We start from the raw sequence: 18,556 nt of genomic DNA, 5'->3' as shown, positions 1-18,556 counted from the left end.
ACAGGGACAATGATTTTCGTATTTGAGACGAAGCCTTTCACTTTCGCTGCATGTTTTAGGTTTACATTCAACCGTTAAGGTAGACTGTGCTGTGTATTGTAGCTTCCATTTATTATATTGTTTAATTTATGAATGTTATTTAATCACTGCTGTTATATGAAATTAAGCATATTTCCCAGTGAATTTAGTAGGGCCCTACTTATGATATAATGCATTGTAGAGGGTGAAATATATCAACATTAGTTACTTTAGTTCAAAAAGTTAAATTATTGGCAAATGCAAACTCAGCAGTTAGGGTAATCTGGACTAGTAATCGAAAGGTCACTGGTTCAGGACCCACCATTGCCACTGCTGGGCCCTTGAGCAAGGTACTTAACCCTTCATTGCTTGAATTGAAAGCCACTTTGAATAAAAGCATCTTTTAAATGCCATGAATGTAAATGCATTAAGAGTCTTGCGTCATCAGTGCTCATTAAGGACTAGACTTTTCCTAAATGCTTTCTTTATCCAAGCATGATGGCGTCATCTGTCTAAATTGTTTGTATAGTCTCAAGCTGCCGCCTGTATCACATTTCTGGAATGTGTAAAAGGGCATACTTTTTTAATCAAGCATAAATTTACAAAAAAAGTTAATGTGGTAAAACATTAAGTAGCTTGGTTTTTGGTACTGTTTGCTTTACAGGTCAAAGTAAACGTACAGTTTACTGCTTTTTGTTTTAATTTGTATTTTACATACTGTCTAAACTTGTTTGGAATTAAAGTAGCACGCTATTCTATTATTATGGGATGGCATTATGACTTTGTATAGGTCTCATATTTGTTTGCTAACTTATACTATTCAGGAATCTATTTTCAGGGCCACAAAAAATAATAAATAAATAAATAAAAATTGTAGAACTTTGTATTGTATTGTATTTTTTAGAATAGACTTTTTTAGAAAGTCATAATATTTTGAGATTAACGCCATAAAGTTACAAGAGTAAAGTCACAATATTTGTGGAAAAAGTAGGCTAATGTTAGCCGTGAAACCGGTTTAAAAGTACAACTTTACCAACTCCTCAGCACCCAGACTTAACACAAGGAGGTTGCTATCTTCCTTTTCCACACCCATGCTAATAATATTGTGACTTTTACTGGTAATAATCCCACTTTATTCTAATCATTTTACAACCTTATACTGTAAACAATACAAAAAAATATGACATTAATTTATATATAAATAAGTCTGCTATTTGGATTTTTTTTTTACAGTGGCCATAAAATGCTTTCATAACTTCTTTAAGGTCTCTATAGTATATTTCATAATGTTGGTTTTATTTTAAATGACTAGTCCTCAGACACTTTAAAATAATGCCAAGTCTAAATGTAGCAACATCTGGGAATGTAGGGAGTAAAAGTTGTATTTCTCCACTGAACCACACGGCAGTGTTGTAGCTTTAGTAAGTAAGAAAAAAAAAACAGCTAGTGTTTAAAGGATCCCTGTATTACCAGCTCAACACTGTGGTCTTTTCATCATGCAGGGCTTTTAGTCATTGGGCAGCCACACCTATAAACACCATTGATTTACTCTCCTCATGTGTTTTTTTTTTTCTTGCTTGTGAGAGGTTTAAAAGTAAGAGACCCTTGCCAGAAATGTATCACGTGGAACAGTGTGGCATTGCACTTACTCTCATTCTTACTCTAGTGTGAGGGTCAGTATACAGAGTCAGAGCATCTAACAACAACAAATCAAAAAAATAAATAAAGATATTACCTTACATGTTTACGTTTTCTAGGATATTTTCATTCCCTTATAACCAAAATGTCAAATGAAATTTGTTGTGGACCTGAGCCCAATACATCACGCTTCTCAAATTCTTTCCCCTTTATATTCCAATCCAGATGTTTTCAGTATCCAATACCGTGTTGCTTTCTTAATCGTCTGTTGCATACAACCCTGCCTTCCCAAATCCTTCCACCACTCATGCGGCACCTCAGCCAGTCACAGTGATGGCTGTACACAGCAGCAAGCAGGAGAATCCTTTGTTCAACCCTTTCTCCTACGTTCATCGCCAGTTGTGTCAGTTAGAACTGTTAAATCTCGGCATCATTTAAATAGAATGTGTGTGACAGTTTGAAACAGGCTAGAAGGTCTTAAAGAGATTCAGTTACAGATGGAAAACAAAATCATTAAAATCTGATTTACAAAGGCATTGCTAAGGCTTTGGGATTTCAGCGAACCACAGTGAGAGCCATTATCCACAAATGAAGAAAACTGAAGAAAACAGGAGTGCTAGTTGGGTGCAGTGAAGTTGGATTATAGTTGGGTTATATCATAAGCACACGAACAATTCTACCTCTGAATGACCCGAAGTGGCAAAATGAAAGGTTTTGGAGTGGCTGATTTAAGGTTTGACTTAAATCCCCTTGAGAAACAAACCTGCAAAGAAGAGTGGGCCAAAGTTTCTCCAACGTGATGTAAAAAAAATCACAGCATGTTTTTATCTTCTATAAATTGAATGATCATTCAAAAGCTGCATTATTGTTTTATCATGTTGTCTTTATCTTTTATTAAAATTAGTTAAAACATCTGAAACATAAATGTTACAAATTAGCTTAAAAATAGAAGAAAAAATAGGAAGAGGGAAATCCTTTTTTTCCCCAGCACTGTACATTCTATGATGTGATTAAGATTAACCAATATAAATATTGACATTACCCTCCTGAAAATATCATCCAGCTCTAATGTGAACATACGACTGGCTGCTTACCTAAAGGTCAGATGTATGCCAGTGCCTTGAGTCTATTTAATTAGGTTTCCGCTACCGTCACTGTACAGAGACAGGCTTTTAAGGCTGGTCAGTGATCTCTGCTCTGCAGCTGCGGGTCTTATTAATATTTAACATCTCTAAGCTCTAAGTGCTGCATTTGACACAGTTAACCACAATATTGTATTATCCTGTCACACACTGCCTTAGCCTGGTTAAAATCTTACCTTACTGGAAGGCAGCAGTTTATTTCTATTGTAAAATTCAAATCCAACTCACCTCCAGTCTATCAGGGTATACCACAGGGATCAATTTTAGTTCCTTTTTTGTTTATTATTTACATTGATCAGCCATAACATTAAAACCACCTCCTTGTTTCTACACACACTGTCCATTTTATCAGCTCCACTTACCATATAGAAGCACTTTGTAGTTCTACAATTACTGACTGTAGTCCATCTGTTTCTCTGCATGCTTTGTTAGCCCCCTTTCCTGCTGTTCTTTAATGGTCAGGACCCACAGGACCACCACAGAGTAGGTATTATTTGGGTCGTGGATCATTCTCAGCACTGCAGTAACACTGATAGGTGGTGGTGTGTTAGTGTGTGTTGTGCTGGTATGAGTGGATCAGACACAGCAGCACTGATGGAATTTTTTAAACACCTCACTGTCACTGCTGGACTGAAAATAGTCCACCAACCAAAAATATATCCAGCCAACAGCACCCCGTGGGCAGCGTCCTGTGACCACTGATGAAGGTGTAGAAGATGACCAACTCAAACAGCAGCAATAAGATGAGCGATCGTCTCTGACTTTACATCTACAAGGTGGACCAACTAGGTAGGAGTGTCTAAGGTAGGAGTGGACAGTGAGTGGACACGGTATCTAAAAACTCCAGCAGCGCTGCTGTGTCTGATTCACTCATATCACTAACACACCACCACCATGTCATTGTCACTGCAGTGCTGAGAATGATCCACCATCTAAATAATACCTGATCTGTGGTGGTCCTGTGGGGGTCCTGACCATTAAAGAACAGAGTAAAAGCAGGTTAAAAAGTTATGTAGAGAAACAGATGGACTACAGTCTGTAATTGTAGAACTACAAAGTGCTTCTATATGGTAAGTGGAGCTGATAAAATGGACAGTGAGTGTAGAAACAAGGAGGTGGTTTTAATGTTATGGCTGATCAGTGTATTGCTATTGCTTGGCTCTGTATTTTGCAAGAATGGTTTAAATATTTATTATTACACCGATGACTTCCAAATTTACTTTACTATTGATCTGATTAACTGTTCACAACTCATTAAATACTAGATATCATTAATTAAAACCTAAACTGTAATAAAACTGAATGACACTGATAGGGTCTTGGGCTGCTCGTGCCAAGGCTAAAGATCTTTCTTTTAACCCTGATGGTGTTACATTAACTCTCTCTATTACTGCCAAACACCTCTGAGTCATTACTGGCTCTGTACTTTCTCTCCAATCATATTATTTTAGTATCCAAATTCGGCTTTCATTACATCCATAACATCACTCGTCTCTGTGCTTCTCTCAGCTTTCAACATGTGTTCATCATTTCACGTTTGGATTATTGTAATTTACTTTTCTCTGGTCTCCCTTCTAAATATTTAAAATGGCAAAACATTCAAAACTCTGCTTCCCGGCTTGTCACTCACACTAGGAAATTAGCCCATATCTCTCCTGTTCTTCAACAGCTTACTGTGGAAAAGAACTCAGGAAATTATAATAATAAAAAAAGCAGTACATGGATTTGCCTCTGTTACCTCGATGAATATTTAGGCTCATCAACACCAGCATGTGCACTGAGATCTTTTGATGTAGGAATTCTTTATTATGATTATTATCCTCCTACTAAATAATCTTGTGTGTGCCCAAACACTCTCTCGCTACCTCAACATCTCAGAGCCTGCACAAGTCTTTTGTCAAAACCTAAGACACACCTGTTTACTCAGTGCTTCTCCATCTAATGCATGATTTATGAGATATTGAATTTGTATGGCTTTCTTAATGCTAATTTGTCTTTTACATATATTTATATCTATCCACTTATTAAATATTTATTACCGTCATATTATTAGGGGGTAGAGTTAGTACTCTGTAAGAATAATGTATCATTATGTGTTTTTGTACATGCCATCCCCAAATAGCATCTGCTAAGATACAGGACCAGCCTATTAGCTTAATGCCTATTCCTCTGCCACAACAATTAGGTCCTCTGATACAGGGGTTTTCTCTGTCCCAAGATTACATAACTGTCTCTACATGAGTGTCACTTACTTTTCCTTTTCAAAGCTCAGCTTAAAACTCCTCTTTTTTCAGTATGTTATTGCTATTATTATTATTTATTTTATTCAATTTGTCTTATTCATTAAAATGTGCACTTCAGTTTTTATAAACTAAAACAATCCTGCTACAATCATGGCTCAGAACTTGTTTTTTTATACAAGGCTTGGCAAAGGACAAACACAGTTATATAGAGGGTTTCAGTTATAGACACTAACAAGAAAAAATCACCCAAACTAGACAGGAGTGGAAACTGTGTAAGCTAGCACAAAAAAAATACTAACTTAATTGGTTAAATACTTTACATTGTGTTTAAAGGTCGGTAAGCTTAATTCAAACAGTATTTACATGCTAGCTCTAAAAACTAAAACTGTAAATGATTTGCTGGAAAATACCTATATCATCTGACGGCAAAAGCCGAAAGGAGCACTCACTCTGGCTTATATATAACATATATAATTTTTTCTTATAAACAAATGAGTCTGTTTTAAAGAGAATACTAAAATGTCTAGTCTGCTAACATTAGTCTTTTAAAGATTAAATAAGAATAGAAATATTGTACATGTTATGAGCCCCCCCCCCCCCCCCCCCCCCCCCCCCCATATAATGATATAACAATTATAAATTAACATATTCTCACTAGCTTTGGGTAATGTTAGGATTAGTGATACACACACACACACACACACACACACCCTGTATATTTGGTCCTCCCCAATGTGTAATTCATGGCTAAATCCTTGTTGTACATTAATATAAATTTTAACTGTGTTTAGTAAGATGGTGATTTACTGAGTCTGTGTTTACAAAGCTATAAGGCTTTACCATGAGTATAAATATTCAGCTTATTTAGTGTCTGAACAGGTCTGGGTTCCTCACAGGTTTGCAGAATGTTAATTATTATGTTAAAGAGAAAGTAAAATTAACACCCTTACTCTAGACTGGACATGTTTGTTGTTGTGTATAACTTGTGTATGTCTCTTTTTTTTTGTAATTGCAGGTGAATGAGATATACCATGATGAGTCACTTGATGTGCACATCAACGTAGTTCTGGTGAGAATGATCATGCTTGGCTATGCAAAGGTAAGTTCACTTTTTTACACTGACTGCTAAAACTTCTGATGAACTAAGAGCAGGATGATAAACAGTGGCATTGTTGACAGGAGTGTTGCTCTGTTTTGAAAATCAATAAGCCATAACATTAAAACCACCTCCTTGTTTCTACACTCACTGTCCATTTTATCAGCTCCACTTACCATATAGAAGCACTTTGTAGTTCTACAATTACTGACTGTAGTCCATCTGTTTCTCTACATACTTTTTTTAGTCTGCTTTTAACCTGCTCTTCAATGGTCAGGACCCCCACAGGACCACCACAGAGCAGGTACACTGAAATGGTGCTGGTGTGTTAGTGTGTGTTGTGCTGGTATGAGTGGATCAGACAAAGAAGCGCTGCTGGAGTTTTTAAATATCGTGTCCACTCACTGTCCACTCTATTAAACACTCCTACCTAGTTGGTCCACCTTGTAGATGTAAAGTCAGAGATGATCACTCATCTATTGCTGCTGTTTGAGTTGGTCATCTTCTAGACCTTCATCAGTGGTCACAGGACGCTGCCCACGGGGTGCTGTTGGCTGGATATATTTTTGTTTGGTGGACAATTCTCAGTCCAGCAGTGACAGTGAGGTGTTTAAAAACTCCATCAGCACTGCTGTGTCTGATCCACTCATACCAGCACAACACACACTAACACACCACCACCATGTCAGTGTCACTGCTGTGCTGAGAATGATCCACCATCTAAATAATACCTGCTCTGTAGTGGTCCTGTAGGGGTCCTGGCCATTGAAGAACAGAGTAAAAGTATGTAGAGAAATAGATGGACTACAGTCAGTAATTGTAGAACTACAAAGTGCTTCTATATGGTAAGTGGAGCTGATAAAATGGACAGTGAGTGTAGAAACAAGGAGGTGGTCATAATGTTATGGCTTATCGGTGTATATTACTAATAATATACTTTTAAACCTAGTCTGTGAAAACACGGCACTCATTTACATTCTGCAACATTTGTAACATTTTACATGAAACACTGGGGCTTTTCCAACTACTTTCCAAGTTAAACCTGATGTAAACTTAAAAATTCTGCAGGTTGAGATCTTTTAAACCAGCCATCACTCCTCAGCATAACACTTAATATAGAGCATTAAGGGTTGTGCAAGATAATACATGATAAAAAGTTAAAATTATGCTAGCTTGTTTCATTTTGTGCACAAATTTGTAACAATGATTAACAATTATATATTCAGTCAGGACCAATATCATTGACACCCTTCTCTCAGAAAATGGTTTTATTTACAAATTCTTTGATATTCACATTTACATGTGTGCATTAGAACAACACAATAAAAGCTGAGAATAAATGTAAAATCTGATATTCCACACAGCTCTTCGGAAATAGACTAGACAAAATGATTGACACCTTTTTATTATCTTATTATAAGAAATAATTGGATTCCAATGATATGGCATTTTTTTAATTTGTCTGTCCTCTACCTGTGGCAGAGACCTAGTTCTAGCAATATAAAAGTCAAACTTACAACCAGTTTAAATGTAGTTTAAATCTCAGCCTGAAAACCACTGTTTAATGTACGTGACAGCACTGATTGAGAAACACGCTACTGTTATAAATGCTGCCACATGGGCTTTGTAGCACTTTGGAAACTTTTGTTACTTAACACATCCCACCGATGCATTAAGAAATGCAACCTACCGCCGGGTTTGTAAACAAGGGGGTGGGTGCTAGTCTGGGCTGTTCTTGTTCAACAGTAAGCAGAGGAATTACAGTAGGGAAATGGAAAAAGCTACAGTGGAACCAGACTTAGTGCATTCATTTCAAATTATTACAGTCATATTAACTTACATGAATAGACATAACTGTAGCAATTGTGACAGGCTTGAAGGGTTGATGACCCTTACATTTGCCATCATGTGTTGTTTTGTTACTTCTGTCCTCAGTCTATTAGCCTTATTGAACGTGGTAACCCATCCAGAAGTCTGGAGAATGTGTGCCGCTGGGCATTCGTGCAGCAGAAGGAGGACCCTGAACACTCTGAGCATCATGACCATGCCATCTTTCTTACACGCCAAGGCTTTGGCCCTACTGGCATGCAAGGTACAAGTACCAGCCCATGGCTCCTCTATTTAAACCTTTCTAGTTTTTTTTATTTGCAAAAAAAATATAGTTGGAGCTGAGTTGCATTCTGAAATATTAAGGTGATGTGTATAAAATTAAATGAAAATATACAAGAAGTCTCTGTAAACAGAGTAATATTATTTATTGATGTATACAAGCAATTATCATTTAAGTTCTTTTGATAGTTGTCCATGGGCACTGTTATTAAACCCCAGCCTTTGTACAAAGTAGAACATCCTTTTGCCTTGGTAACCTCTAATAAGTGGTTTCAGTAAGTGCTAACAAGCTCCTGTCACCTCTCTTCTGCTTGAGGAATCTTCACCCTTTATTCTCGTACAAAATCTTCCAGCTCATTAAGGTTTGGGGGCTTTTGTGCAGCAACTACTTTATTTAAATATCTCTGCTTTACTAAAAAGGCAAAATTTCACCACAAAACGCATAACATTCCACCTTAAAATCCATTGGTATTTCTGTTAATTTATGATGTCAGTCACAAAGTCAAGACTGCCAGTTTTTACAGCACAAAACATCCCCACATCATCACTAACCCCCTTTCATGCTTAACTGTGTGGATAATAGTTTTCTGGTTATAAGCACTAGACAAACCACTGATCCATATGGCCAAACAGCTTCGTCTATCCATACAAACTGTGTCCCAGAACATTGGAGGCATGTCCAAATTCTTTCTGTTGTATTCCAGCTGACCCTTCATGTGCTTTTTGGTCAAGTAGGGCATACACCGTGGAGTGTGACCATGAAGTCACTGGCTCTAAGGTGATCTTATGGTTGTAACTAACAGTTGTCCCAGCCTTTATCGGCTTATCCTTAGTCTTTTGTAGTAACACTGGGATAAAATCTTGAGCTTTCTCCAACAGCCTGGCAGGTTTGCTGCTGTGCCATAAGATTGAAACTTTGGAACACTATGCCCAGTGGTGTCTGTGGAAATGTTCATGGTCATGGAAATGTGTTATATTTTATTGCACCAAAAGGCAATGGATATAAGAACATCATAGCTGAAAGAAATAAAGGGTTGTTTAATCATGTTGTAACCCAGCTTTAGGTCATAACGACTAGTCAAGTCAACTTTATTTATATAGCGCTTTTTACAATAGACATTGTCTCAAAGCAACTTTACAGAATCCAGGACCAACAGCTACAAAAACCCCTGTCTGACTAGCAGTAGGTTTTAATATCAGCAATATTGTGTAGGGGTTAAATAATTGTGACGTGGTAGTATTAACAAAATATGATGGTAACATGCTACATCATTTATTTTCTTTCTTTATTTGCTTCATTATTTAACGAATAAAGACAGGAAGTCTGCAGTTATAAGTCCTTAGTTTCTTTGGAGGGTTGAATATTTCAGATTGCAATTTATTTTCTTATTATTTGTTTAAAACATTATGTTCAGTACTTTTTTAAAGATGTAAAAAGTCTGTTAGTAGAAAACATGATTCATTTCATTAAAAGTAAATTAGCATTTAATTGCAAAATATATCAAATGTTCGTACGTGGGCTGAGTTTTATTAAATCTAATTACAGAAGTGAAATGTTTGTGCTGATGAGTGTTTTTGGAAAATAACTGCCTAAATTCCAATTAAATCCACTTCTAGAAATTAAATCATTAATAAAAAGTTCTGATTAACACTAAGTTTCTAAGTCTAATTTTCTAAGTCTTTTAGCTTTTTACCATTAATCTCAGTACCTGTAATCCTAACACAACATATAATCAATTTCTGAGCTGCCAGCTTTCCCTTATACATCAACTGTTTATATCTGATTGTCCACAAGCTGGTCCACAAAAATGTACAACCTCAAATCAGAAAAAGTTGGGACAGATGGAAAATGCAAATAAAATAAAATTGCAGTGTTCCTTACATTTATTTTGACTTTTATTTGATTGCATTTTTTTTTGCATTTGATTTATTTGATTGACAGTTTGAACTCAAGATATTTAATGTTTTGTCTGCTCAACTTCATTTCATTTGTTAATATACCTCCATTCCTGCATTTTAGGCCTGCAACACATTCCAAAAAAAGTTGGGTGAAGTTGGGTGTAATGAGGTGAAAAAACTAAATAATGATGTGATTCCAAACAGGTGATGTCAACAGGCGATTGTAATCATGGTTTGGTACAAAAGCAGCATCCAGGAAAGGCTGAGTCTTTAATAAGCAAAGATGATCAGAGGATCTCCAGTTTGTTAACAAATGTGTGAGAAAATGATTGAAATGTTTAAAAACAATGTACCTCAAAGAAAGATTGGAAGGGATTTGCATATTTTCCCTCTACAGTGCATAATATCATTAAACTATTCAAGGAATTGGGAGGAATTTTAGTGCATAAAGGCCAAGGATGCAAGCTTAAGCTGAACGCCCGTGATCTTCGATCCCTCAGACGCCACTGCATCAAGAACCGCCACTCAACAATAGCTGATATAACCACATGGGTGAGGGATTACTTTGGCAAACCTTTGTCAAGCACTACAATACAGAGTTACATGCACAAATACCACTTTACCGTGCAAAAAAGAAGACTTATGTTAACCATTTCCAGAAGCGGCGTTGACTTCTCTGGGCTCTGAGGCCTCTAGGATGGACCATCACACAGTGGAAACGTGTATTGTGGTCAGATGAATCAGCATTCCAGGTCTTTTTTGGAAAAAATGGACGTCGCGTGCTCCGGACCAGAGACAGAAAGGACCATCAAGACTGTTATCAGCAACAAGTCCAAAAACCAGGGTCTGTCATGGTATGGGGCTGTGTCAGTGCCTTTGGCAAATGTCATTTACACTTCTGTGATGTCAGCATTAATGCAGAAAAGTACATTGAGATCTTAGAGCAACATATGCTGCCTTCAAGACGTCATCTTTTCCAGGGACGTCCATGCATTTTTCAACAAGACGATGCAAAACCACATGCTGCACACATTACAAGGCATGGGTGCGGAAGAAGAGGGAACAGGTACTGGCCTGGCCTGCCTGCAGTCCTGACCTGTTTCTAATAGAGAATGTGGAGAATTTTGAAACGAAAAATGCGACAACGACGACCCCGTACTGTTGCACATCTTAAGACATGTTTGCAGGAAGAATGAGACAAAATAAAAGCTGAAACACTAAATCACTTGGTCTCCTCTGTGCCAAAACGTTTTAAGTGTGGTGAAAAAGAATGGCAACAATACAAAGTGGTAAATGCTTTACTTTTTTTGGGATGTGTTGCAGGCATGAAATGCAGGAATGGATGTTTATTATTAAATGAAATGAAGTTGAGCAGATAAAACATGAAATATATTGGGTTCAAACTGTCTGCAATTAAATAAAAGTCAAAGTAAATGTATTATTTGCATTTTCCATGCTGTCCTAACTTTATCTGATTTGGGGTTCTACCAATGCTTCTTGACAATTTAATTAATTTAAAAATAAAAAGAGAAGAAATAAGTGACTATGAGTTAAAGTATTCAGGCACTTTGTAATTGGTTGGTTTTCAGTAGCTCAGTGCTCCACCAAAAAACAAGTTGCCACTGTTGGGCCCTTGAGCGACCCCTAATTGCTTGGATTGTGTCTGATCACCACTGTAAGTCACTTTTTGTAAAAATGTGTGCTAAATGCTGGACATGTAATGTAATACCTTGTCTGCTTTCTCAATTTTTTGCTAGTCAAGACCTTTATAAGAAGTTTGCTCATACATTTTCAGAAGTAAATCCACATGTGAATAAATTATTTTGATTGCTGCTTGCTGTCATGCATGCTTTTTACAGTATGCCATTGTCTTTGTTCGGTTAAGTGAAATTGTTAAACGCTTCACTTCTGCTTCAGCTTGGGTTCTTTTTTTATTAGAAGATGCGGGCTGCACATGAAAATAATGAATAGAAGCTAGTGAAACACGCGTGAGACATGTTTGAGTCTTGTTGACATTATTAGTAAAAAATTTCTGTGCAAAAGGGAAAAAAAAACAGCTCTGTCTGTTTTTTCCAGCAAATCAAGCTGTAAGGTGTCTTTGGAGCAGGTGCATCTTTTTTCACAGTAGCTTCTAAGCATATACACTGATCAGCCATAACATTAAAACCACCTCCTTGTTTCTAAACACACTGTTCATTTTATCAGCTCCACTTACCATATAGAAGCACTTTGTAGTTCTACAATTACTGACTGTAGTCCATCTGTTTCTCTGCATGTTTTGTTAGCCCCCTTTCACCCTGTTCCTCAATGGTCGGGACCCCCACAGGACCCCCACAGAGCAGGTATTATTTAGGTGGTGGATGATTCTTAGCACTGCAGTGACACTGACATGGTGGTGGTGTGTTAGTGTGTGTTGTGCTGGTATGAGTGGATCAGACACAGCAGCACTGCTGGAGTTTTTAAATACCGTGTCCACTCACTGTCCACTCTATTAGACACTCCTACCTAGTTGTTTCACCTTGTAGATGTGAAGTCAGAGACAATCACTCATCTACTGCTGCTGTTTGAGTTGGTCATCTTCTAGACATTCATCAGCGGTCACAAGACGCTGCCCACGGGGTGCTGTTGGCTGGATATATTTTTAGTTGGTGGACAATTCTCAGTCCAGCAGTGACAGTGAGGTGTTTAAAAACTCCAGCAGCATTGCTGTCTGATCCACTCATACCAGCACAACACAACACTAACACACCACCACCATGTCAGTCAGTAATTGTAGAACTACAAAGTGCTATATGGTAAGTGGAGCTGATAAAATGGACAGTGAGTGTAGAAACAAGGAGGTGGTCATAATGTTATGGCTGATCGGTGTTTGTTCCAACAGCTTCTAATTTATGGCAGACCTGTTTTAATGTTACTTTGAGAACATCTGACCAACTTGGCAAACTCCATTTCAGTGTGTGTGTGTGTGTGTGTGTGTGTGTGTGTGTGTGTGTGTTTGTTTGAGGGGGAATTTACAAGCAAGGATAGCGTGAGGTTTGTCGCTATATGAAAAAAACGTGTCAAAGAATAGTCCAGCAGGGATTTTAAAATCCACAGTCCATAAAATAAACAAAAATATATAAAATATAAAATCCTTAAGCCCTGTGCACAAAAGGCAAGGCAGAAAACTGTGCTTTGACAGTATGATTATAGTGTAAATAAGACAATATAGAGAAAATTAACCCATGCACTGAACAATAGTCATTCATCCTGAAGTGTTCTTCGTCAAATGTCCTTATTATCTTATTTACTTTATTAAATATTTGCTGTAGCTTTAATTCTATTATTTATTTGTTATTTTTAGAGGACAAAGAATAAACTCTGCCTGCAGCTTATAATAACAACTGAGATTTGTTCTCCGTTAACCCTGTTCTGTTTACATGCAGAAATGAAAACACAGTTTAAGAAAGCTTTTTTTATTAGGCTCTGGTTATGTGAAGCCCTCAAAAGGTTTATTTCTGTCTTTTTGGCTCAGCTATTTCTTAACTCAGATTTCTCAGAATGTAATTTGTCATTCTTTACTGGACTGCATTATTTCACTGTCAACGAACAAGTAATGTGAACAAGATAGCCTTACTGAGATTTTGAAAGCTGTAATTTAAAAAGTTATTTAAAGAGGGTTGTGAAAAATTGCTATTTTAAGCTTTTTAGGACAATGTGCAGAAACACACAAGCTTACAATAAACTTTAATAATTTGTTTTTTTCTTACTGACTTCAATAATGCTACTACTTTTAAACTGTACATTAACTGCGCTAAGATAAACAGAGATAAAAGCGTTAGTGTGCATTCACATGAGACGCGAGCCCTTGCCCAAACCTTTGCTCAGGGCTTGACTTGAACAATGAGGTAAAACGTCATCAAAGTGCACCACGACACGAATACTCATTTGTGTAAAATAATCATCAAATCCCCTCTAAAAGCATCCACATACATCTATGTTTAGCTGGATTTTCCTCACTGTTTCACTTTTAAACTTGTGTTATAAATCGGTGTGCTGAGAAATTGTGAGAATCAGCTTTTCTAAGAGAGTCTAAAACGCTTATCGTTAAAAAAGCTAAATTATTTAATGTACTAAAAGAACCACATAGGAACACTGAAAATCTCTTAATAATTACTGCTCATATGCTCTCCCCACTAATTAAATTCCTCGGTTGTAGTTTTAGTACAATAATACCCCTTTTCCACCGACGCGGAATGGTTTCGGTTCTGGTTCGCGAACTTGATTTTGAACCGGTTCCGCGTGTTTTTCCACCGAAAAAAAAGAGGTTCCAGAGAGCGAACTAGCGGGCCAATCTGGCACCAGGGAATATTTGGTTTTTCAGCGCGAACCGTGACGTAATCGGTGGGCGTTTCAAAGTGTGGAGGTTTGGGTGCTTTGCTAAACCACCTGTTTAAGTTCACCTGATTAAATTTTGAGCCAGTTTGCCGCTGATATTTTCAAAGATATTTTAAAAAAGATGAATTGTGTGATATGAGGCGGTAAAAGTGACCCGGACAGAACGAACAACGCTTAACATAAAAAAAATAAGGCGTAACGTGGCTTGTTGTACTAAAACAACAACCGATGAATTTGGGCAGTACAGAGCACTTATAACCAGTACAGAGCACTTTTAACCAGTAATAACGGTGAGAAATGTAGTGTTTCTGTGACGTACTTTTAGTACATTCAGTCACGTTACGCTTTTTTACGTGAAGCTTTTTCGACTCTCCCGGGAAGATTCAGAACCCCGAGCTGCATAAACACCACACGTGAAGTAAATCCAGCTAAACACAGATACATGTTGTATTTTAGATTGGATTTGATGGTTATTTCACACAAATGGATATTCATGTTGTGGAATCTTAGTGATGTTTCACCGCTCAAGCCGAGCCGGGCTATTTGCGCCGAGAGTCGCGGTGAAAGCGAAGCGCAAAACGCTTCTCACGTCAATGAACTAAGGAACTGCGACAAACACGTCTACATCTTCTCATCACCAACAGCTGATCGATGCTTTTTGCATAAAAATGAAAATCTGTAACAACAGCACAAATGCTCGCACATAATCTACACACTCCGCCATGATATTACTACTCTTAACTTTCGCTAAGCAACGCCCACCGTTGATGACGCAAGCTTGGTTCTCAAAAACTGGTGGAAACGCGTGTCGGTTCTCTACAGAATGCCAAGGTTCGAAGAAACCTGAACAGAACCGGTTCAAGAACCATGGTTCTTTTGGTGGAAAAGCGCTATAAGTCACGTTAAGTTTTGTTCATGTTAAGCGTTGTTCATACGGCAGGAGTCGCTTTTACTACGTCATATCAAACAGTTCGTCTCATTGGAGGCACTTTATAAAGGTCAGCGGCAAACTGGGTTCAGTAAGGTGAGAAGCTTAGAGAAGCACAGTGGCAGAATAAACACCATCTTTGTTTCTCTCTAATTTGTGATCTCTGCACAGCAAACTGGAAAAAAACTATTTTTGCAAACTTGCAGACTTTTCAAAAGAGACCTGGCTTTCTGAGCTGACTGCGGACAGCACGCTGTACCTCCCCAGATTCCAGCAGCACAGAGCAAACAGAGACGTGGAGCTCAGCAGCAAAACCAGAGGAGGAGGACAAATTTTTATTTCAACAGACACTGGAGTAAAGATGTCACAGTACTGTTAAAATCACTTTTCATCAACTATAAACCGTTTTGCTATCCCAAAGCTGTTTACATTCTACCGGACCTGCAGGAGAGACGCAAAGAAACTGCTGGCCGATCAGATAATGACAGTACAAAGAGGGAATCCGGACTCACTGCTTATCATCTTGTGCCACGAGATAGGCATTTTGTTTGGATCATTGTTACACCATTAATAAAAATGCCTCATATCATCACGCATGCGTTTCTCTATAGTTCTCTTCAAAGATGCCAAACAGAAGCTGGAGAAATGGTTTAAAGCAGCACAAAGAAATATTGAGAAAAGCTGAAAAGCCACATTGCTGCTAAAAACCCAACTTCAGTCTGGAGAAGCCTTGAAGTGATCACAGACTACAAGGTGAGAACTCACCCACCACCTGAATAAGTTCTACTGCAGAATTGAATGCACTGAGGACAATCGTCAGCCTCTTTCCACCCTCCTTTCCCATCTTGGCTCTCTCACCTCTACCTCTTGCTTATCTCACCAATAATGAGCAAGAAGTTAACAAGACGGCTTTTCAGCTAACAGAAGGTAAGGAAAGATCCTGGGCCAGACGGAGTCTCTCCATCTACCCTACAACACTGCAGTGACAAACTAGCGCTGACTTTTACCTATATTTTCAACAAATGCTTTACAATGCCACCATCATTCCTGTCCCCCCCAAAAATAAACATTACTGACTACAGGCCAGTAGCCCTGACCTCTGTAGTCATAAAGGTCTCAGCCCACCTGAAGGCCATTACAAATTATCTGATGGATCCCCATTTGTTCGTGTACAGAGCAAACAGGTCTGTTGACGATGTGGTCAACTTGGCCCTGCAGTTCATGCTACAGCATCTCGACAGTCCTGGAACCCATGCTAGATTATTGTTTGTGGACTTTAGCTTGGCTTTCATTATCATAGTGCCAGAGCTGCCGCAGGTCAAACTGCATCAGCTGCCTGTGCCAGATGCCATCAGCAGGTGGATCATGGACTTCCTGACAAACAAGAGATAACAGATGCAGCCTGGAAAACCTGTCAGACCCCCGGACCTTCAGTACTGGTCGCTACACCAATGGTTGTGTCTTCAAGTTTGCTGTTTGCATGTTTGCTGATGATACCACTGTGGTGGGTCTCATAGCCAGCGGTGATGAGTCTGTATACAGAAAGCAAGTCAGGCAGCTGGTCTCCTGGTGCAGCAGCAACCAGCTGCTGATCACCCATCCCTCCCCCATCTGTCAAAATGCATCATTAAGAGGGGAATTAGACAAAAGCGACCACGGACAGTACACAGCAAAAATGCACAGCAAAACAGTTTACTTGCAAAACTGCAACAAATACTATCTTTGATTCCCGAACGATTACAAAGGAATGAAAGGAAAAGGTGATGTGACCCAGTAGTAAACATGTCTCTGTCCTAGCTTTTATGAATGTGTTGCAGGCATTAATTTTATATTTGTTAATATTTCAGAATCAGAATCAAGTCTGTCATTGAAAACACTGTAAATCATTTATTTCTCTTTTTATCTGTTAAATAAACGTTCAAGTGAAACATGCAAAAACTGCAAACAGTTCCTAAATGTTCTACTATTCATTTGGAATTAGACTTTAATGAATCTGGGTTTGCATGTTTTCCCACCAGTCCAAAAACATGCAGTCCAGGTTAATTTGAGACACTGATTTGCCCTATAGGTAAATGGGTGTGTGTGTGTGTCAGTGGCGATTTCTCTAAGACTGCAAGGGAAGCTCAGCTTCCCCTAAAATGTCAAAAATTAAATGGTCAAATATGTACAGTTGTGTTAACATTTCTTTGACTACAAATACATTAGAACACGTTCATCTCGAAGACGAGTTCGTTCAGAATCAGCTACTTGTCACAAATCGATTGACTCGATTTTGTTAACTCCCGTAGGGTCAATGCATTTGCCCGTAGAAGCTGAGCGTCTATTCACTTCAATGGGACTGCATGGAAAAGTTTTTTCATTGCTTCGAAACTCGCCGGCCATTGGATAAATGCCACGAGTTTTTCCCGCCCCGGACGCTGAGCGTCTCTGGGGGTGAATGGAGCTGTGGGTGAGTCTGGACGCGGAGCTTCTGCAAGATGATTGGAGGATTAGTCAAAAGGCTGAATCCCATTTTGATTGACAGCTATTTTGAGATCTACACATCACTTAATCACTGGGAGCTTCAGTCCCATCGCGGATTTTGCGAGTGAAGTCGAAAACTGCAACCCATTTCTTGGTATTTGCTTGGTGAAATTACTTGACCATTTCCATTGTTCATTGTGTAAATAAAACACACTCATAGTATTTGTTTCAGGACACTGGTCAAGTCCCTGGAAAAGACGCCTACTTGGTACGATAGGATCACAGGCCATTTTCTTGAAAAGTAACGGAGGGCAGAATTTATGTATAAATAAATTGACAAATTTTATGATGTAAGCCGACAATGAGCTTCCCCTCTTTGAAAGACCAGCAGCCGCCACTGGTGTGTGTGTATGTGTGTCCGAACTGCGATGGACTGGCGCCCCGTCCAGGGTGTTACTGTGTGCCTTGCGCCCATTAAAAAGCTGGGATAGGCTCCAGTGAGCAACCCCCCCCCCCCACATGCGACCATAATTGGATAAGCGTTTAAGAAAGTGAGTGAGAATATAACAGTGATCAGTATTACAGAGACACGATACTGAAACAAATCATCATTTCATCCAAGTACAAATGTTTCTGTTACATT

General features: G+C 38.5%; 1 protein-coding gene across 1 annotated transcript in view; it reads left to right on the top strand.

Moving 5' to 3' along the window:
• adamts3 (ADAM metallopeptidase with thrombospondin type 1 motif, 3) overlaps positions 1 to 18,556 on the top strand; it is a 179,228-nt gene that overhangs the window by 82,543 nt on the left and 78,129 nt on the right. The window contains exons 7-8 of the mRNA XM_063017819.1: positions 6,057 to 6,140; positions 8,073 to 8,229. Of these exons, the coding sequence (XP_062873889.1) occupies positions 6,057 to 6,140; positions 8,073 to 8,229 (241 nt within the window). The remainder of the gene's footprint in view (positions 1 to 6,056; positions 6,141 to 8,072; positions 8,230 to 18,556) is intronic.

The sequence above is a fragment of the Trichomycterus rosablanca genome, chromosome 21 (genome assembly GCF_030014385.1).
Source record: "Trichomycterus rosablanca isolate fTriRos1 chromosome 21, fTriRos1.hap1, whole genome shotgun sequence".
Classification (NCBI taxonomy): Eukaryota; Metazoa; Chordata; class Actinopteri; order Siluriformes; family Trichomycteridae; genus Trichomycterus; species Trichomycterus rosablanca.
This window is presented reverse-complemented; position numbering and strand designations above follow the sequence as displayed.